General features: G+C 37.4%; 1 protein-coding gene and 1 long non-coding RNA gene across 3 annotated transcripts in view; one reads left to right on the top strand and one right to left on the bottom strand.

The window, feature by feature from the left end:
• The window catches only part of LOC132403616 (uncharacterized), a 331526-nt gene that overhangs the window by 148878 nt on the left and 158933 nt on the right, over positions 1-23715 (bottom strand). The gene's annotated exons all lie outside the window — the stretch shown is intronic.
• LOC132403613 (collagen alpha-1(VII) chain-like) overlaps positions 1-23715 on the top strand; it is a 414548-nt gene that overhangs the window by 291482 nt on the left and 99351 nt on the right. Inside the window, exon 84 of the mRNA XM_059987065.1 lies at positions 2846-2881. Within this exon, the coding sequence (XP_059843048.1) occupies positions 2846-2881 (36 nt within the window). The remainder of the gene's footprint in view (positions 1-2845; positions 2882-23715) is intronic.

Here is a 23715-nt window from a genome sequence, read left to right as displayed (position 1 = left end):
AAATGTTTCTGCATTACATTTACGATATTAGCAAAGCACATTTCAGCTGGCTTGTTTGAAGCAGTCAACTTCTAAGCACACAGTATGTTTCTCAACCCACTACACTCAGAAACTTTGTCATTGCTTGTTAATTTTGTCTATTTTCTGCCATCTCTCTACCATTCTGAAGAAAGACGTGCTGTGAGTCAACAGGTGGGTATTTGTCTTAGGTTCATTTTAAAACTATCTTTCCAGAAACCAATTGAAAGAATATCACAGGAATTGGGATATTTGCACACTTAGTTTTTCTTTCCCTTTCTTTTAAGTGACTTGCTCACATTTGATGTGATGGTATTGTAACATACCTCTTACATATAACTCGAATTCAGTAAACAAAGAACACTTAATCAAGTAATATATTTAAAATATTTCTCAAATATTTCTGAGATATTGAAAAAGATGAGCTAAACTTTTGAGGGAGGGAGATTCTAATTTTCACCAGTCTTTGAAGAATTGCTTTCTTACATCACTTCTGAACATATCTGTGTATTTTCCAATCATACAATATTCTCCTGCTTTATACTGTAACTCAAGTAACTTCAATGGAATGTTTCTATGGTAACAATGCCTATCTATATGAGAGCAGTGTTAGAAACATTGTGATCTATAGTCTGTATGATGTTGCTGCTTACTAAGGCAACTATCAGAGGAAGTGCTGCTTCCAATACGTCCTTGACACAAACAGCTCTCTATAACAATTAATAATCTCCTGGAAGAACTCAGTGGTCAAGCAGCATTTGTGAGTGGACTCAAGAATTGTTGATGTTTCAGGTAGAAACCCTGCAGCAGGACGCCAAATTTCCAGCATCTACAGTCTCCTGTGTCACCAGTTCTCAATAACAATGGCTGATACAACAGTGTAATGAAATTCATACCAGGGTACAAGAAATTTTTTAAGGTACATTCTCTTTCCACCACAGCTTTCAACTCAATCAATTAAATAGATCAATTTAGTGGTGAGCTGAATCTCAGATCTCAGCAACTTTACAGCTGCTTTTTAACCATTAAATTTTCCAATCTAGCAGCTCTTCGTCTTCCAACTGTCTGCCATTGGTATTGGGTCTCCTATGCCGCTTATTTGATGTCCCGTCCAATGATGGAGATGGCTGAGTTGGCAACTTTCTGCAGCTTTCACCGATGATCTATTACTATTATCTATTATGATTGCTCATTACCGTTTATTGTTACTGGGACTTGGTGCTTAGCAGAGTGTCATAGGCCCATATTCACATAGCACAGCAACAACTCTTGGACCCACAAAGTCTGCATCAACCATGATGCCAGTCAAAACTTCCCTTTCCTGTAAATGTCTACAAGAAAATGAGTCTCAAGGTAACATATTGTAAAATACACATACTTCTAAAATAAATTTACTTTGAATTTTGTACTTACACATGTGCTGACTTGTTTTCTTCCATATCCTCTCCCAGAATCATGATAATATCAATCATCTGCAAGAACGTTCCTTTTCATTGCACATACAGGGTAAACAGCTGAAAGTATTCCTTTGTCAAACTTATTTCCATATCTACCCCATCCACTGACTGCCATTGTTACTACACTGAGAAAGAGACGTCCTTTCTTGATTATCTTTCTATCGCTCCCTCAAACAGTAATATTCTAAATATGATGCAGTTTTGGTAAGGTTAGCTGCTTATTAAGTAAATAACAGGTAAAGCTAACAACAAATCTCAATTAACAATGGTGATGAGTACATGGTGTATTAAAGGCCATACAATATGCTACATTCAATTCTTACAGGAACACCCATGCATACACTACAATCCTGAAGGACTTTGATATCAATAAATTAAATTAAAATACAATTTAAAGTTAATTTCTACTTTCTGAACTTTAACCTATTCAGGAATTAGAAATTTGTTACTCATCCCTGCAAAATGCTCTGGACAATTGGGGGGTTGGGGGTTGCAAATTAAATTTTCAAGACTAGATTTAAGAGTTTATTTTTGTGAAATTAGCAAAGAATATGGAACAATTGGTGTAATCAAGACACTGATCAAAAATGGACTCAAGAGGTAGAAAGACCAACTGCTGGTTGAAAAACTATTGAAAACATCATGTGTCAAGTACATTAGTTTTTTTTGTAGTTGTGCTCCTGGCACATAAGCAGGACATGCCACCTGTTCTATTTATGGACTATGTTTAGTTATGATGCCTTTCATAGTTCAATAGCCTGTCAAAGCTCACCATTTGGCAACCACTAGAAACAGTGGCTCTAGATAGAGATTTGTTAATGAAGCTGTATCTATGTATTTATTTTGGAACAGAATAAAAGATCACTCTGTAAAAGATTAGAGATGTACTGGGGCTGGGACTGGTTTGATAAAAATTACAAAGTTCAAAAATTATTGAGATTGAAACTCTCTTCCAAAGTACAGCAACCAGTTCCAAAATTCTAACATGGAGGAACTTTATGAAATTCAAAAGAAATCTGTTACTCATCTCTGCAAAAGACATTGAACAATAAGCTACGAAATACAACGAAAGCCAAAGAGGGGAGAGTTTACAGCATTTAAACTGTAAATTCAGATCCAGATATACAGTTCGATTTTGGGTCAAATAGAGATCTGGAAAATGTAACCATGGGGTGTTTTACACCATTGCCGTTAAGTAAGTAATGGTGAATCTATTTTATAGCCCTCCCAATTCTATTGACTTTCATCAAAATAAAAAACAGATATAAAATGTTCTGTCAATTAGCTTTTATCCATTTTATGTAACTTATTTATTTCTAGAGCCTGAGTCTACATTGGACATGAATTTATGATGATCTTTTTTATTTCAGGGTGAACCTGGTGAGCATGGCAGAAACGGAATTGCAGTAAGTTTATTTAACTTAAAGAACCTAGTAGGCATTTTGGATTAAACAAATACAGCATACTCCCACATTACAGAGGGGTTGCCTTCCTTAAAAATGGTCCATAATGTGATTTCCTATAATGAATTTTGACAAAAATTAACATTTATTGCTTCATTCACATTTCACTTGTTTATTTATTTATTGTTCTTGTATAATTCCTGAAACTGTGATTTTAATTCCATTACTCAAATCTTCTGGCTATGTGAATTCTGAAATGGTGAATTTGTTACCCAAATGGGTAGATCGCACAAGAAAACTGGGCAAATTTAGCAGAAAAAAGGTAAATTAAGAGCAAGAAGCTAAAGTTTGCATAGTATTTTCATTCATCATAGAATTAAAGGTTAACTTACTGAGGAAGGTCACTGAAGCTGAACATGTAAATTTGTTCGAGGCAAAAACATTGAATGATTGCAGTCAGAATTTAGACATGGTTGAATATTCATACAAATACATTACTTCTCAACATACAATATTTGTGTCTTTGTGGCAACCATTAAATCAATTTCTGTTCCATAGCATCTGTCTGTTGCTTGAATCCATCAATCAAATTTGCAAAAATGAATTATTCTCAACACAAAGCAATGAGTCCTTATAGTTTCAATCCTTTGCTCTCAATCACACCTTTATCATTTTAAAACTGTTCACTGAAAACCATACTTAGCAGAGATGCCAAATGTCAGCGCCATATACAAAAGACAGCTATTGGCAATATTGTCACTTATTCCCATTTCCAGAACACTTTTATTAACAATTTGCTGATGTTCAAAATTTGTGTGAAAATTCTGCCTATGTGATAAATGTGGTTTCCTTTTAGTAATGTTATTCCTAGATTATGAAGAACTCTTTAAATACAAAAATTTGTTTTTTTTATCACTTTTGCTGCTGAACTATATTATAATTGCTTTTTCCTTCACACAAGGTTCTGAATTTAAAACCAGTCATTTGTAGTATATCATTGTTCCTACGTTCATATTTATGTCAGCACCTCACATTCGTTCCTTGCTGAGGTGAAGACACTTTTTGTTTTGCATACTATTTCAATCCCCAAGGATGGGGGGTGGGGGGGACGTCACGTGATGACGTAGGATCGAGACGCTGGAACCCAGCCCTCCCATTAAAAAAATCAATAAATTAATGCTTAAGTGAAGAAAAGTTAGTCAATACTTGCTTAAGGTTACTTATAAACTACTCCGGATTGTTTTAAGCTATGCCTCATAAACAGAGGATGAAGGAAACTACTACCGCGAAGACAGCTCAAGTTGGAACAGAATCAAGGCCTACTTCTACCGAAGAACCGCGGACTTAGGTACAATACATCACCGGCGAAACAGAACAGGAAACTGCGGCAGCATCGGCCATTTCTAAAGGAAAAGATCAACGAGAACTGCGTAAGCGTAAAGGAACGAGCATGCGCAAACGAGAGCAACCAGAACTACAAATCTCAGCTGCGACTGAAACTGAAAGTGAATCTGAGAGAGAGTCAGATTCTCTGGAAAAATTAGACGAAGATGGAGATGAAAGTTCCTCTGAAAATACAAAAAAGACTTTGAGGCAAATAATGCATAAATTAGAAAAATTAAATGCATTAAAAGTAATTAAAAGTAACCAAAAAGTAATTAAAGAAAAAATGATAAATATGGAGACTATGTTTGATAAAATGACAAAGAAACAGGAAAAAATGGAAAAGAAAATTACAGATAAAGATATGGGTGGAAGAATGAAGAAAATGGAAGATGATAATAATGCCTGGACATCAGAAAGAAAACAACTCGTGGAAAAAATTGATAAGCTTGAAAATTTTAGTAGACGCAATAATATTAAAATTGTTGGACTTAAAGAAGATACTGAAGGAGAAGACCCAATAATTTTTTTTCAAAAATGGATCCCTGAAAAATTGGAAATGGGAGAAGAAACTTCAATTGAGATTGAAAGGGTGCACAGAGCCTTCAGGCCAAGATCTCAAGATGATCAAAATCCGCGATCAATTTTAATAAGATGTTGAAGATACCAGGATAAAGAAAAGATTCTGAGGGTAGCTGCCCAAGGTGCCAAAAGAAGAAAGGGTCCATTGATGATAGCAGAGAAACCAGTTCTTTTTTATCCTGATATAAGTTATAACCTTTTGAAGAGAAAGAAAGAATTTAATTCAGCTAAAAAAGTCTTATGGGAAAAAGGTTATAAATTTTTAATGCGTTACCCAGCAACACTGATAATTTTTTTGGAGGAGGGAAAAAGATTTTTTTCCGATTATCGAGATGCGGAGGTGTTCGCACAAAAACTTCCATCTATCCACTAATTAAACGTAGAGACTTCTAAACGTAATGGTTAAAGACGAAGACAGAGATAGCGAATGGAACTGATGGCCACTTAAGGACGATACAAGGGAGAAAAGTAAAATTTTAGAAATATTAATTGAGAATAGTATTTTTTTTCATATATATATATACTTTTTAATGTTGCGGGGGGGGGCTGGGGAGCTTTGAATCGGTTACTACGGGATTCACGTGCGTAATCATGGCGATTGCCATGACCCGTACAATAGAGGGGGGTAATGTGTTTTTTTTCTTTCACAACATTAGTAAGGGGGTTATTTTGTTTTTTTCTTTATACTTTTTCTTCTATTCTTTTGCCTGGATGATTGGTGGGGACACACATAGCAACATGGAGACTTCTAAAAAGATTTTCCAGGATACCACGAAAGTTGAAAGATAAGGCATTATTATAGATTGGAGTAACATAATTAAAAGCAATGACTAATTTATTGAATTTTTAAAGTTTTAATGTTAATGGGCTTAATGGACCGGTAAAAAGAAAAAGAATTTTAACATATATTAAAAAAATGAAAATAGATATAGCTTTCTTACAAGAAACTCATTTAATGGACATAGAACATCAGAAATTAAAAAGAGACTGGGTTGGAAATGTTATTGCAGCTTCATTTAACTCAAAGGCGAGAGGAGTTGCAATTTTGGTTAATAAAAATTTACCAATTAAAATACAAAATGTAATAATTGACTCAGCATGAAGATATTTAATTATACATTGTCAAATTTTTTCAGAACTATGGACTCTTATGAATATTTATGCACCAAATGAAAATGATGTAAAATTTATACAGGAGGTCTTTTTGAATTTGGCTAACACACATGATAAAATATTAATAGGTGGAGATTTTAATTTTTGTCTAGATCCAGTTTTAGATAGATCAACAAAGGCTGTTACAAAATCAAAAGTAGTAAAATTAACTCTATCATTGATGAAAGACTTAAATTTGATTGATATATGGAGAAGAATCAATCCAAGAGATTATTCATTTTATCCAAATAGACATAAAACATACTCAAGGATAGATTTTTTTCCTATTATCAACGAATATTTAAGATAGAGTGAAAAATATGGAATATAAAGCAAGAATATTGTCTGATCACTCTCCTTTAATAATGACAATGATAATGATAGATAAAGAGGAATCAATTTATAGATGGAGATTTAATTCAATTCAACTAAAACGTCAAGATTTTTGTGATTTTATGAAAAAGCAGATTCAGTTCTTTTTAGATACAAATTTACATTCAGTTGATGATAAATTTATATTGTGGGAAGCAATGAAGGCATATTTGAGAGGTCAGATAATAAGTTATACTTCTAAAATTAAGAAGGAATATATGATAGAAATAGATCAATTGGAAAAAGAGATTATAAAATTAGAAAAAGAATCTCAAAGAAATATGACAGAAGAAAAACAAAGCCAACTTATTAATAAGTTAAAATATAATACACTCCAGACATATCGAACAGAAAAAGCAATTATGAGAACTAAAATTATGAAACAGATCAGACTTCTAAAACAATAAATGCAATTCGAACAAAAGTAAATAAAATTACTTATAAGCTCTAGAAATTAATGAAGCTTTTAAGAATTTTTATTCTAAGTTGTATAAATCAGAATCAAAAAATGATGACGTCAAGATAGAAAGATTTTTTATCACAAATAACTCTTCCAAAATTAAATACGGAAGAACAGAAGGGATTAGGTATGCCTTTTACATTGAAGGAGGTTGAAGAAGCTCTGGGATCACTTCAAAGTAATAAATCTCCAGGAGAAGATGGTTTTCCTCCTGAATTTTATAAAAAGTTTAAAGATTTATTAATTCCTCCGTTTATGGAGTTAATACATCAAGTGGAAAGAACACATAAACTTCCAGAATCTTTTTCAACAGCTATTTTAATAGTATTGCCAAAAAAAGAGAGACCTTTTAAAACCAGCATCATATAGACCTATTTCTTTTTTAAACACTGATTACAAAATAATAGCAAAAATCTTATCTAATAGATTATCTAAATGCTTACCAAAATTAGTGCATATGGATCAAACAGGATTTATTAAAAATAGACAATCGGCAGATAACGTAACCCGGTTATTTAGTATAATCCATTTAGCGTAAAAGAGGGAGGAAACAAATGTGGCAGTTGCTTTAGATGCAGAAAAAGCATTTGATAGATTGGAATGGGATTTTTTATTTAAGGTATTGGAAAAATATGGATTAGGAACATCATTTATAAAATGGATTAAAACTTTAAATACGAATTCCAAAGCTAAAGTAGTGACAAATGGTCAAATTTCAACATCATTTCAGTTAACAAGATCAACTAGGCAAGGTTGTCCATTATCACCTGCTTTGTTTGTGTTGGCAACAGAGCCATTAGCTGAATTAATTAGAATGGACCCAAATATTAAGGGTTTCAGAGTTAATCAGGAAGAATACAAGATTAACTTATTTGCTGATGATGTTCTACTTTATTTAACAGATCCATTACATTCATTACGCAAATTATCTTATACATTAGAAGAATATAGGAAAATATCAGGTTATAAAATAAATTGGGATAAAAGTGAAATTTTACCTCTTACTAATGGAGACGATAGTCAATGTCGATTAATAACTCAATTTAGGTGGCCGGCAAATGGTATAAAATATTTAGGTATAAGATAACTTATACAAATTAAATTACTTACCACTTTTGAAAAAAATTCAGGAAGATCTTGATAAATGGATGGCATTACCAATAACATTAGTAGGTAGAGTAAATACTATAAAAATGAATATATTCCCTAGACTACAATATTTATTTCAATCATTACCAATACAATTACCCCAGAAGTTTTTTCAAGAGTTAAACAAATATGTGAGGAAGTTTCTCTGGAAAGGTAAGATGTCAAGAATATCGTTGGAAAAATTGACATGGAAATTTGATCTAGGAGGGTTACAACTTCCAAATTTTAAGAATTATTATAAAGCAAATCAACTTAGATTTATTGCATCTTTTTTCGAAAAAGATAAACCGGCATGGATTAGAATAGAACTAGATAAAATAGGAGAAAATGTACCAGATGATTTTATATATAAATGGGAATCTAAATGGATACGGGAAAAGAAAGAATCTCCTATATTAAAACATTTGATTGATTTATGGAATAAGATAAATGTTGATGAGACAAAAAAATCTTTATTAGCAAAGAGATCTTTAATTCAAAATAGACTTATTCCTTTTACAATGGACAATCAACTTTTATATAATTGGTTTCAAAAAGGGATTAGATATATAGGAGATTGTTTTGAAGGAGGTATATTAATGTCATTTGATCAATTAAAGAATAAATATAAAGTATCAAATAACACTTTATTTTGTTACTTTCAACTAAGGGCTTATTTAAGAGAAAAATTAGGTCAAACAATGCTATTGCCAAAATCTAATGAAATAGAAATTTTAATTCAAAAAGGAAAAATTAAAAAATTATATCTTGTCTGTATAATTTGATTCAAAAACAGGCAATTAAACAAGGAGTCCATAAGTCAAGACAAAAATGGGAAAGTGATTTGAATATTAAAATTGAAGAAACAAATTGGTCAAGACTATGTCTTGATAGTATGACAAATACAATAAATGTTCGGTTAAGATTAGTGCAATATAATTTTCTACATCAATTATATATTACACCACAAAAAATAAATAAATTAAATCCAAATTTATCTGATCAGTGTTTCCGATGTAACCAAGAAACTGGTACTTTTTTACATTCTACATGGTCTTGTTCTAAAATTCAACCTTTTTGGACAAATTTAAGACTTTTACTGGAACAAATTACAGGAACACAACTTCCTCATAACCCAATATTACTCTTACTAGGTGATATTGAAGGGATAAAACCGAAACCCAAACTAAATAAATATCAGAAAGAATTCATAAAAATTGCACTGGCAGTAGCTAAAAAGGCTATTGCAGTTACTTGGAAATCGGATACATATTTAATTATAGATTGTTGGAAGAAAGAAATTTATGGCTGTATTCCATTAGAAAAAAATATTTATAATTTAAGAGATAAATATGAAACATTTCTGAAAATTTGGTGCCCTTATTTACAAAAGACAGGACTAAATATATAGGTGCTCTGAAGATGAAACAATTGGTTACTTGGGGAAAGAAATAAATATATATACTATAGTTATTACGAACTCCATGGAGCATGTGGGGATCTTCCAACAACCAGGCACTCTTTCTTTCTTTCTCTCTTTTTTTCTATAGGGAAGTTAGATGGGAGGGGGGGAAGGGTTATATACATTTTTTTTCCACTTTACTCTGTAATCACCTAAAAACGCAATAAAAAAAGTTTTCAAAAAAAAAAATCCCCAAGGATGAATCTATTGGCACTGTAAGAACAACGCAGTATGCTGTTGTTCTTCTTTTCTCTTGTGCTATATGACGTGTAAATGTCAATGGAGTTAGAAGTAGTTTAATTATCACAAAAGTTGCCAATAAGATGAGCAAAATCATTAATTACATATCAATTTGCCAATCAGACCCTGTTGTGGTGATTCATGGCAAAGCAGCTTGTTTTATGTCATGCTGAATAAATCTGGCAAATGGATTGTGCTTTAACTAATGCAACAATATGCAGTACTACAACATATTATGTAGTCAAGGATCTCAAATGCGACCTCTTACATTTATTTAACTGCTGCCACTAGAATGCCTTCTACACACAGGTTGAGATTGCCTTTATATTTCACTAAACTGCTCCTTTAGTTACGATAATTAAGAGTCCTATGGCTGCTTCACCTCATCCTGACACCTACGCCTACTGAGTGGGTTGTCCTAAGGTGTCATTTGAAGGGTGACACTCCGACAGTACCACAATCCCAAAGTACTATGGAGACAAAGAATAGCACCTCACAGGCTTCAAAAAAATGAATAGTAACATTGAATCAAAATGAGATAGTTAGGATTTCCAACCAAAAACTTTTAATCTTTTTTTTAGACCTAATATGGTTACTTCCTTGTTAAAATCCCAACCTTTGTAATTATATCCAACTTATAGGCACCGGTGAACTATTCATTTACATTTCGTCATCAAATCTAACCAGTCTACAGAAAACACTCTAGATTTTCACCCTCCTATCAACCCCATCTTGCAAAGATAATCCACAGAATTTTGGCATGTAAGTACAGTATACAGCATGGAAACAGGCCTTTAGCTCAACAGGTCCATGCCTATATACACTAACCATGTAACTATCATCTGACCATTTACACTAATCCTGCATTAACCCATTTTCCTCCTATATTCAACTCTGCCTGGGTTCTACCAGAACACCCAACCAAAACTAACTCTGGATGCACAGCTCCAAAGGTCAGGATTGAACTGGATCCATGAGCTTCAAGGCTCTATTCACCCACAGTTTTCACGTTCTCTCCCTTCATTACTTTCTAGTCACTCAAAGTTACGGTGATATACTGTAGAGGTTAAGATTCCCAGCTGGCATACACAGCATTACTGACCCAGACTTCACCGCACTATGGAAGAGGCAGGACTTAAATTCAACCAATGAAAAGTTATTATTAATAATGGAGCCAATGAAATTAAAGGGCTGTTGTGAAACATACCTGGTTAGATATTCTCCTTCACAACGGAAATCTGCTGACCTGACCTCCTGTGGCTCGTACACAATTCCAGACGCATAAAGGATGTTGATTCATTACTGACTCCTGAATTAGCCTAGCAAGCCCTTGATTCAAAAGGCAGTTATTAAGGACCATATCCAATGGATTAATAAATGAAACATATTGCAAGGGGCCTATTTTTGCAATACAGGACAGGTACCATTGGTTGAATCGCTGAAAGAGTCTATTCATCATAACTTCTATTCAACAGTCAGTATATATGTGATTAAGACCTACCTGTTAGTCTTTTTGAATTCAGCCCCATTAAACTACTGACTTCACAATTTTCCTTCCTATTTCAATTTAAGATTCCAACCTGCTTGAAGAAGACCACTATCATCCTGGTACACGAGAAAAGTAAGGCCACGTTCCTCATTGACTACTGTCCCTTGGATCTTGCATCCACCACCAAGAGGTTGACCAGGGCACCTCTCTGCCTTCAAAACTAATTGCTAGCAAACTCATGTCCAAACTGCGAGACATAGAACTCAATACTTCCCTTTTCAACTGCACCCTTGACTTCCTGACCAATATACTGCAATCAGGAAGAATAGGTAGCAACACTTCTGCCACCACTAACCTCAACACTGATGTCCCACAAAGCTGAATCCTCAGCCCCTATACACTCTTGACTGTAAGGCCAAATTCTGTTCCAACTCCATCTACAAGTTTGCAGATGACACCATTATACTGGGTCATATCTCAGATAACAATCAGAAAGGAAATATAGAGCCTAGTGACGTGGTGTCAACAACTTTTCCCTCAATGTCATCTAAACAAAAGAGCTGGTTAGGTTGAAACCTCCAGTTCCTAGGACTGAATGTCACCAATAGCTTGTCCTGGCTCAACCATGCAGATACCACAGCCAAAAAAAATCAGCACCTCTAATTCTTTAAGAGACTAAAGAAATTTTGCATGTCCCCTTTTATCCTCACCAGCTTTATCAATGCTCCATAGAAAGCATCTGATCAGGATGCAGCATGGAAGAGTTGGCCTACAGAGCACAAGTGGAAGAGTTCAAGGCTTGGGGCCAAATGAATAACCTCTTCCTCAATGTCAAGAAGACAAAGGAAATGGTTAAACAAAAGAAAATCCACAGATGCTGGAGGGACTCAGCAGGCCAGGCAGCATCAGTGTAGAGTCGATGTTTCGAGCCAAGGTTGGAACCAGGACTGGAAAAGAAGATGTCAGAGTACGGAAGTGCAGGGAGAGGAGGAAGAACCACAAGGTGATAGGTAAAACTGGGAGGGGGGAAGGGGTGAAGTAAAGAGCTGAGAAGTTGTTAAAAGAGATATAGGGCTGGATAAGACAGAACTAGTTAGGAGAAGATGGAAGGCAATAGAAGAAAGAAAAGGAGAAGCAACAGAAGGAGGAAGGAGATAGGCTGGTAAGGAGATAAAGAGAGAAGGAAAACACGAGGAAAAGGGAGAGGGAAATGGGAATGGGGAATAGTGAAGGAGTGGGGGGGGGGTGGCATTACCGAAGTTCAAGAAATTGATGTTCATGCCATCAGGTTGGAGGCTACCCAGATGGAATATAAGGTGTTGCTCCTCCAACCTGAGTGTGGCCTCAGTAGAGGAGGTCATGGATTGACGTGTCAGAATGGGAATGAGAAGTGGAATTAAAATGGGTGGCCACTGGGAGATCCTGCTTTTACTGGTAGACGGAGTTGAGGTGCTCAGTGAAGCGGTCTCCTAATCTGCACTGGTCTCACCAATATACAGAAGGCCACACCGGGTACAGTAGATGACCCCGACAGACTCACAGGTGAATTGTCATGAATGGTAGTAAGGGAGGAGGTGTAAGGGCAGGTGTAGCATTTGTTCTGCTTGCAAGGATAAGTGCCAGGAGGGAGATCAGTGGGGAGGGACGAATGGACATTGCAATCACATAAGGAGCAATCCTTGCAGAAAGCAGAAAGTCAGGCAGAGGGAAAGACATGCTTGGTGGTGGGATCCCGCTGGAGATGGTGGAAATTATGGAGAATTATGTGCTGGACTGGGAGGCTGGTGGGGTTGTTGGTGAGGACAAGAGGAACCCTATCCCTGGTTGGGTGGTGGGTGGTTATTGACTTCAGGAGAACATGCACCCCTCACACCCCTCAGTACATCATGGCACAAACTGTGAGCAGTTTCATTCTCCTGGGAGTGCACATATTGCACAACCTTTCATGGTTCCAAAGCACATCCTACCCAATCAACAAAGCAAACCAATGCCCCTACTTTCTCTAGAAACTGAGGAGAGATGGATAATGCATACCAGTACTCACATCCTATGCATGCGAAGTAGAGAGCATCCTAACATGCATGGTATGGAAACTGTACTGTGGTGGACAGGAAAACTCGACAGCAGATAATCAAAATTGCCCAACCCATTACCAGCACCAGCCTACCCACCATCAACCATCAAGGACGTATGTACAGAAAGGTGCCTGGAAAGGGCCAGTAACATTATGGAGGATCCCACCCACCATACTCATGGACTGCTTGTCCCACTCCCATTACGATGGAATGATGGAGGCTACATAACAACCATGTCAGGACCACCAGACTCAAAAACAGTTACTTACCTCTCCCACCATCACTACTTTATCATTTCCTATTAGAGTCACTTTATATACAGATAGTCCTGTGCCTCATGTCACTTCATGGACATACAATCAATCTATGCATTTTAGCTGTCTACTTGTTATAGTTTTTTTAATTAGTGTTCTTTATTTTATTATGTTGTTTTTCATACTGCATCATATCTGGAGTAACAATTATTTTGTTCTCCTTTACCCGTATGTACTGGAAATTACATTAAACAATCCTGAATCTTGGTATGGCAACTGTTTTGCCCACGTCCACAAGAAAATGCAGAGTGGTAGAAGCATTGTGGAAACCACCCTCCATTCTATGGACTATATATTTTTCTATATGCCTCAATAAAACAACCAACATAATGAATAGCCCTTTGCATTTCTACTTGCATTGTGGATCAATTGGTAGCACTTTCATCAGGTTCAGAGGCTTCAGCACAAAAACCTTCATCACTAAAACTGATTATTTTTTGGTCATTTTCACATTGCTGTTTTTGAGAACTTCCTCCGTGGAAACCGGCTGTTGCCCACACTGAATCAATAACATTTTAAATATAAAGTTGTGGAGTAGTTTGAGGCATCCTAAGCCAAGAAGGCATCTATAGAAATTACTGCTTAGAAATAAATAATTATCTATTGTTAGACTTAATTGTTTATTGGGGAGCTGCATAGACATGATAGCATCATCGTGTGTCTTCATTGAATGTTCATGAAATAGGGATATGGACTACACTCAAAGATAATTTATTAATGATAACTTTTTAGAACATTTTCTAATACCTTTGTTATCTACTAACTTAACAACACATCCAAATGAAGGGCATGGTGGGAGGTGGAGGAGCTAAAAACAGATTTTATGTAAACTTCCAAAGCTAATTGAATGGCTTAAAAGTAGAGATTTGGAAGGCTATAGGAAAAGAGCTAGGCAGTGAAACTAACAATGCATTTTTAAAAAGGCCTATGAAATGGAATTGCCTCTTTTGCATCAAAGTCTACAATTTTATTGTTGAGCAAAGTCATGAGAAATGAAAATCAGATTTCTTTTCTGCAGAAGTTGGGTTTGCTCCACTAGAGGGTGCCATTTTAGGTCATCCTGCAGCAGATGACTAAAGTACATCAACATTTGTCCAGCTTCCCCAAATCCTTCAATGTTTCTTATTCTCCCTAATTGAACGTGATTTTGTAGAAAAAAAACTATTTTTCTATACAGTGGGCACTCCTGTAAACTGTATCTTGGGCCAAGTTCTGTATATAAATAAGTTACTTAAACATATCCATAAATCTTTATTGGATTAAAATTCCCGTCATGGAAGAGAATGTCACAAATTATTACTACAATATTGGAATATCTATTTTCACTTACTGAATGACCAATCAGATATTACTTTTCCTCTGAGCTCTGAGGCCTTCCTAACTTTTCAAACGAAATCATACTTTAAGGGCTGAAAGTTAAACTAAATGCAAATCCTGGAAACTTGAAAGAAAAGTAAACAAAATTATATTCAATAGATCAGGCAGCACCAATGCAGGTTTATGTCTTAAAATTTATGGTTGTTGAAGAGAAATATTGGCAGTAATCACTTCTGTGAAATCAGCAGTCATTTCAGATTCAGTTAAATATGGAAATCTGGAAGTTGATACCCCGCTCATATACATTATGCACTGGTTCCAAGTCTTTCCAGATCCTTATTATTGCCATCACCCCTTGACACAGTTCAACATATTATATGTGATTCTTACTTCAAAACTAAGGAACAAAATCCTTACTGTATGAGATGAGATCAGCCTCCATCTCAATTCCTCAAGCAAGAAGGTAAGATAGATCAGCTGGTTGATTAGTGTCGCTACAACAATCTAGCACATAATGTCAGTAAGACCAAGGAATTGATTGTGGACTTCAGGAAGAGGAAGTTGAGGGAACACACACCAGTCTTCATCAAGGAATCAGCAGTGGAAGGGTCGAGCAGTTTCAAGTTCTTGGGTGTCAACATCCCTGAAGATCTAACCTGGGCCTAACATATTGATACAAAGAATGTATGACAGTGGCTATATTTCATTAGGAGTTTGAAGAGATTTGGTATGTCACCATACTCAACTTTCTGCAGATCATCGTGGAGAGCATTCTAACTGGTTGCCTTACTGTGTAGTATGAAAAGTCCACTGCACAGGACTGGAAATTTGTAAACCCAGCCAGCTCCATCATGGGCACTAGCTTCCCAGGCATTGAGGAGCCATCAAAAGGCGATGCCTTAAAAATGTAGAACCCATCATTAAAAACCCCCATCAGCTAGGACATGCCACCTTCTCATTGCTACCAACAAGAAGATGTCCCTGAAGACACCCACTCAACATTTCAGAACAGCTCCTTACCCTCTGTCATCAGATTTCCAAATGGACAACGAACTCATGAATGCAACCTCACTATTTTTTACATACACAAGAGAAAATCTGCAGATGTTGGAAATCCAAGCAACACACACAAAATGCTAGAGGAACTCAGCAGGCCAGGCAGCATCTTTGGAAAAAAAGTACAGTTGGCATTTCGGGCCAAGCCCCTTCAGAAGGGTTCCTCCAGCATTTCGTATGTGTATTTTTATAACCATATAACAATTACAGCACCGAAACAGGCCATCTCAGCCCTTCTAGTCCATGCTGACGCTTACACTCACTAATGGCCCCCACTCAGCCCATAACCCTCCATTCCTTTCCTGTCCATATACCTAACAAATTTTACTTTAAATGACAATACCGAACCTGCCTCTACCACTTCTACTGGAAGCTCATTCCACACAGCTACCACTCTCTGAGTAAAGAAATTCTCCCTCTTGCTCCCCTTAAACTTTTGCCCCCTAACTCACAACTCATGTCCTCTTGTTTGAATCTCCCCTACTCTCAATGGAAACAGCCTATCCACATCAACTCGATCTATCCCCCTCATTATTTTAAATACCTCTATCAAGTCCCCCCTCAACCTTCTACATTCCAAAGAATAAAGACCTAACTTGTTCAGCCTTTCCCTGTAACTTAGGTACTGAAACCCAGGTAACATTCTAGTAAATCTTCTCTGTACTCTCTCTATTTTATTGATATCTTTCCTATAATTCGGTGACCAGAACTGTACACAATACTCCAAATTCAGCCTTATCAATGCCTTGTACAATTTTAACATTACATCCCAACTCCTATACTCAATGCTCTGATTTATAAAGGCCAGCATACCAAAAGCTTTCTTCACCACCCTATCCACATGAGATTCCACCTTCAGGGTACTATGCACCATTATTCCTAGATCATTCTGTTCTACTGCATTCTTCAATGCACTACCATTTACCATGTATGTCCTATTTGGATTATTCCTACCAAAATGTAGCACTTCACATTTATCAGCATTAAACTCCACCTGCCATCGTTCAGCCCACTCTTCTAACAGGCCTAAATCTCTCTGCAAGCTTTGAAAACCTACTTCATTATCCACAACGCCACCTATCTTAGTATCATCTGCATACTTACTAATCCAATTTACCAACCCATCATCCGGATCATTTATGCATATGACAAACAACATTGGACCTAATACAGATTCCTGAGGCACACCACTAGTCACCAGCCTCCAACCTGACAAACAGTTATCCACCACTACTCTCTGGCATCTCCCATCTAGCCACTGTTGAATCAATTTTACTACTTCAATATTAATACCTAATGATTGAACCTTCCTAACTAACCTTCTGTGTGGAACCTTGTCAAAGGCCTTACTGAAGTCCATATAGACAACATCCACTGCCTTACCCTCGTCAACTTTCCTCGTAACCTCTTCAAAAAATTCAATAAGATTTGTCAAACATGACCTTCCATGCACAAATCCATGCTGTCTATTCCTAATCAGACCCTGTCTATCCAAATAATTATATACACCATCTCTAAGAATACTTTCCATTAATTTACCCACCACTGACGTCAAACTGACAGGCCTATAATTGCTAGGTTTACTCTTAGAACCCTTTTTAAACAATGGAACCACATGAGCAATACGCCAATCCTCTGGCACCATCCCTGTTTCTAATGACATTTGAAATATCTCTGTCAGAGCCCCTGCTATTTCTACTCCAACTTCCCTCAAGGTCCTAGGGAATATCCTGTCAGGACCCGGAGATTTATCCAATTTTATATTCCTTAAAAATGCCAGTATTTCCTCCTCTTTAGTCGTTACAGTTTCCATAACTTCCCTACTTGTTTCCCTTACCTTACACAATTCAATATCCTTCTCTTTAGTGAATACCAAAGAAAAGAAATTGTTCAAAATCTCCCCCATCTCTTTCAGCTCCACACATAGCTGTCCACTCTGAGTCTCTAAGAGACCAGTTTTATCCCTCACTATCCTTTTATTATTAATATATGTACAATATACTGCGTATGTTAATCAAAATGGCTTCTTTGTTTTGTTAAGAGTAGGAATGCTTCTTTGTATGATAAGTGATTTCTCTTGCAGTTGTTAAGCTTTAGACTTGCTGATATCGGGATTGTTTTCTTTTGTTGACCAATGGGGAATGTTATTTTGTCTTGTGGGTCTGGGAGCTTGGGGGTTCCACGGTCTTTTCAGGGGAGTCGGGAAGAAGATGCCGTGGAAGGTGGGCATGCGCTGCACTGCTCGGTCGACCACCCAGATGGTCCCAGGTGCGAGGACGTGGAGGTCGGAGGAAACTGATGAGGGGTCGAATGGTTCTATGGTTGAGCTCCAACTTGTGCACTAAACTGACTGAACTTTGATAAGTTGGCGCCTTTTACTTTATTTTCTTTTCCTTCATATATATTGTATTGCATAGTACTCTTTTAGTTTTAGTAAAATCTTTAAAGTATATTCTGTAACGGTATCTGGTGTGAGTTTGATATGGTGTGTGTGCGCGCAGCATAAACTTGATTTTCCCAGCACCAGTGTGTACGGGAGGTGGGGTTGGTGAGTGGCTGGATCTCCTTTTCCCCTAGACATATACCAGCCTGTTGGGCAGGTGTTACATACAACTGTAGAAACCCTTCGAATTTATTTTCACCTTACTTGCCAAAGCAACCTCGTATCTTCTTTTAGCTCTTCTAATTTCTTTCTTAAGATTCTTTTTACATTCTTTATATTCCTCGAGCACCTTATTTACTCCATGCTGCCTATATTTATTATAGATCTCCCTCTTTTTCTGAACCAAGTTTCCAATATCCCTTGAAAACCATGGCGCTCTCAAACTTTTAATCTTTCCTTTCAACCTTTCTTTTCTCATTTATTGCACTACTTACTTAATTTAATTTTTGACATGTATATATTGTAATGTATAGTTGTCTATTACTTCTTGCAATGTAACACTGCCGCAAAATAACAAATTTCATCACATATATCACATTCCCATTCGGATATGTCCATACATGGCCTCCTCTACTGCCATGATGAGGCCAAACTCAGGTTGGAGGAGCAACACCTCATATACCATCTGGGTAGTCTCCAGCCCCTTAGTATGAACATCAAATTTTCCAACTTCCGGTAATTCCCTCCCTCTCTCTTCCCACATCCCACTTTCACTCTGCCACCTCTTCAAGCTGCCTATCACCTCTCTCATGATTCTGCCTTCTTCTACTACCCATAGTGCTTTCCCCTTAGATTCCTTCTTCACCTCTCCTGCCTATCCCCTCCCTGCTTCCCCTCCCCCACCCCTTGATCTTTTCTCTGATTGGTTTTCCACCCTCCCCCCACCTTCTTTATAGGACCCCTGCCCCATCCTTCTTCAGTCCTGACAAAGGGTCTCGGCCCGAAACATTGACTGCTCATTTCAATGGATGCTGCCCGACCTGCTGAGTTCATCCAGCTTGTTTGTACATGTTGATTGGACCACAGCATCTGCAGTGTACTTTTTATTAACTAAACAACTTATTGTTTCACAGATTGAAACATACCTTTCACTTCCTTTCTATTAACCCAATATGGAATCATTCTAAAGATTTCTGTAGCCTCAGGTTCAGACAGGATTTAATCTTTGATATCTCTCTTATATAGCCTCATGTTACCAGAACTCAACTGATCCATGAGACCCATCAGCTGTCCTATCTAACTTATCCATCTAGACTTCTAACTTATTTATTCCTTTTCAGGCCTTCATATTTGCTAAAATTGTTAACAGATCACTCTCCTGAGGTGCCACCCATTTAATCTCTAAAATATCATCAACATACAGTACATCTTCCCAAAGAAACATTTCAATACTTCCATCTTTCTAAAGTACCACCCAACCCAAGCTCCTTTTCTTTGCCAAAATCCTCCCCAAAATCCTGCCAGTTCATCTCCCCAATGCCACCACTGCCCAGCCGAGCAGGCAAACTTCCCCTTTTCTCTTTTTTTTAATCTATTCAATTAGTCAGAGATAAGCCTGCCATGATATTTTTTCCACAATCCAATCCTCATCCCAAACCCCACTGCCCTCCCCAATCATTACCAGATAGGATCAATTCTTGGATTTCTATTCCTTATTTACCTGCTTCCCTTAGCAATATTCCCCAGTAACAAAACCATATAACCATATAACATCACAGAAACAGGCTTGACCACTACCTGCTTTGACTCTTGTCTCCAAACTATAGATGTGTTTGTCTGACATCATACACTGGGTGTGTAAATATCTTCTCTATCTAAATATTAGGAAAGCTGTGGCATTTTGTCTTCAATTCCTGTTTCCATTTCTACTCAGCCAAAAGTTGTACTATTTTCAAAGTCAACTCTCTAAACATTCTTCTCTCTAGTGCAACCATATTTTTATTTGATTCACCAAACATTTATCTACTGAAAGCAATACCTATAATCAAGAGAAAATGTTCTGACAAGGATCTGACATTGTTTGATATGGTTAAGGCCATTTTTCCAAGAATAGAGAAGGTGCAGAGACAACTTAATTTGGATCTTCACAATTCAGAATCAGAAACAGAATCAGGTTTATTATCACTAGTATGTGTTGTGAAATTTGTTAACTTAGCAGCAGCAGTTCAATGCAATACATAATATAGAAGAAAAATAAATAAACAAGTAAATCAGGTACAGTATATGTATATTCAATAGATTAAAAGTCGTGCAAAAACAGAAATAGTATATATTTTTAAAAAGTGAGGTAGTGTTCAAGGGTTCAATGTCCATTAGGAATTGGATGGCAGAGGGGAAGAAGCTGATCCTGAATCACTGAGTGTTTGTCTTCAGGCTTCTGTACCTCTTACCTAATGGTAACAATGAAAAAAGGGCATGCCCTGGGTGCTGGGCATCCTTAATAATGGGAGTCCTTTCTGAGACACCGCTCCTTGAAGGTGTTCTGGGTACTTTATAGGCTAGTATCCAAGATGCAGTCGACTAAATTTACAACCTTCTGCAGCTTCTTTTGGTCCTGTGCAGTAGCTTGTAGTGATGCAGCCTGTCAAAATGTTCTCCACAATACATCTACAGAAGTTTTTGAGTGTATTTGTTGACGTAGCAAATCTCTTCAAACTCCTTATGAAATATAGTCACTGTCCTGCCTTCTTTACAACTGAAAGCATCAAAATGTTGGGACCAGGTTAGATCCTCAGAAATCTTGACGCCCAAGAACTTGAAACTGCTCATTCTCTCCACTTCTGATCCCTCTATGAGGATTGGTATGTGTTCCTTCGTCTTACCCTTCATGAAGTCCACAGTCAGTTCCTTTGTCTTATTGACGTTGAGTGCCAGGTTGTTGCTGCGACACTACTCCACTAGTTGGCATATCTCACTTCTGTACACCCTCTCGGTATCAACAGCAAATTTCTTGATGGTACTTGAGCTCTGCCTAGCCACATAGTCATGGGTATAGAGAGAGTAGAGCAGTGGGCTAAGCACACACCCCTGAGGTGCACCAGTGTTGATTGTTAGCAAGGAGGAAATGTTATCACCAATCCGCACAGATTGTGAACTTCCAGTTATGAAATGAAGGATCCAATTGCAGACGGAGGTACAGAGGCCCAGGTTCTGTAATTTCCCAATCAGGATTGTGGGAATGATGGTATTAAATGCTGAGCTACAATCAATGAACAGCATCCTGACATAGGTGTTTGTGTTGTCCAAGTGGTCTAAAGCCATGAGAAGAGCCATTGAGATGACATCTGCCATTGACCTATTGTGCTGATAGGCAAATTGCAATGGGTCCAGGTCCTTGCCTAGGCAGGAGTTCAGTCTAGTCATGACCAACCTCTCAAAACCTTTCATCACTGTAGATTTGAGTGCTACTGGGCAATAGTCATTAAGGCAGCTCACATTATTCTTCTTGGGCACTGGTATAATTGTTGCCTTTTTGAAGCAAGTGGGAACTTCCACCCATAATAGTGAGAGGTTGAAACTGTCCTTGAGTACTCCCGCCAGTTGATTGGCACAGGTTTTCAGAGCCTTACCAGGTACTCCATCGCAATCTTCTGTCTTGTGAGGGTTCATTCTCTTTAAAGACAGTCTAACATCGGCCTCTGAGACAGAGATCACAGGGTCATCAGGTGCAGCAGGGATCTTCACAGCTGTGGTCGTGTTCTCCCTGTCAAAGTGGGCATAGGAGGCGTTGAGTTCATCTGGTAGTTAAGTATCACTGCCATTCATGCTATTGGATTTTGCTTTGTAGGAAGTAATGTCTTACAAATCCTGCCAGCATTGTACATCCGATATCACCTCCAACCTCATTTGAAATGGTCTCTTTGCCGTTGAAATAGCCCCCTGCAAATCATACCTGGTTTTCTGGTACAGGTCTGTGTCACCAGACTTAAATGCTCACAGATCTAGCCTTCAGCAGATGACGTACTTCCTGGTTCATCCGTGGCTTTTGGATTGGGAATGTACAGGAAGTCTTTGTAGGAACACACTCATCCACATAGGTTTTTAATGAAGTTGGTAACAACTGCAGCAAGTTCAAAAATGAATCCCTGAATACAGTCCAGTCCACCAGTTCAAAGCAGTCCTGTAGGCGCTCCTGTGCTTCCCTTGTCCAAACCTTCTTCGTCTTCTTCATCTAGTGCTGCAGTCTTCAGTCTCTGCCTATACTCAATGAGTAGAAGTACAGCCAAGTGATTAGACTCCTCAAAATGAGGGCATGGAATAGCACGGTAGGCATTCTTGATGGTGGTGTACCAATGGTCCAGTGTGTTGTTTCCTCTAGTATTGCAAGTGATCTGTTGATTGTACTGTAATTGCTTAGAAATCTTTTCAGATTAGTCTGGTTAAAGTCCCCCAAAACGATGGTGAAGGCGTTAGGATGCGCTGTTTCGTGCATGTTGATCCCATTGCTCAGATCATCTAAAACCTGATTGACTTTGGCCTGAGGTGGAATGTAAACTGCTACCAAAATGATCCCAGAGACTTCCCACGGAAGGTAAAAAGGAGGGCACCTAACTGCGACATATTCCAGGTCTGTTGAGCAGAATTGGGACAGAACTGATATATTTGTGCACCAAGTGTTGATCATGAGGCTTACTCCTCCACCTCTGCTTTTGAGAGACTCTTGTTGATCTATCCTGATGGTGTATAGTAAACTCTTCCATCTGAATCGCTGTATCCAGTACAGAAGGGGTTGACCAGGATTCCATGAAGCAAAGGACACACGTGATCCTAATGTCCCTCTGATTCAGCACCCTAGCTCTGAGATTATCAATTTTATTCACCAGAGACTTCACATTTGCCAGCAAGATCGTTGGTACTGGGAGTTTAAAACCCCGTTTCTTTAAACGCACTTGTGTCCCTCACTGAAGCCATGCTTCCTGTGTGGAATCCTATGAGAATGCATCTGCCCACAATCAGTATTGTTTCCATCAGTTTTAAGCAGCAGTTTAAATGCATTAAGACATCTTTGTTGACTATATTGACCTTGGAAGCAGTTGTGCTTTTTAGCTCTATCAGACTAAAATGAGAATATTTAATCGAATCCATTGAGAGTTCTGCTGCTACATGAGTTGCCCTTAGACACCCCATCAGTAATTATGAAGGGATCTGATAAGGTCAAGATGGAGAACTTGTTAGGGACTTCAAAATTAGCAAGTCTGCATCAGTAGTCATTAATAAATGCAATGAAGAATTCAGGTGAAATGTATTTATCCAGAAAAAAAATCCATGTATGAAATTTGTTTCCATATGGGGTCACTGAGATTAAAAGCATCATGGCACTTGAGGAAATTAGACAAGTATATAGACTTAAGGATAAAAAGATAT

This window comes from Hypanus sabinus, chromosome 13 (genome assembly GCF_030144855.1).
Source record: "Hypanus sabinus isolate sHypSab1 chromosome 13, sHypSab1.hap1, whole genome shotgun sequence".
Classification (NCBI taxonomy): Eukaryota; Metazoa; Chordata; class Chondrichthyes; order Myliobatiformes; family Dasyatidae; genus Hypanus; species Hypanus sabinus.
This window is presented reverse-complemented; position numbering and strand designations above follow the sequence as displayed.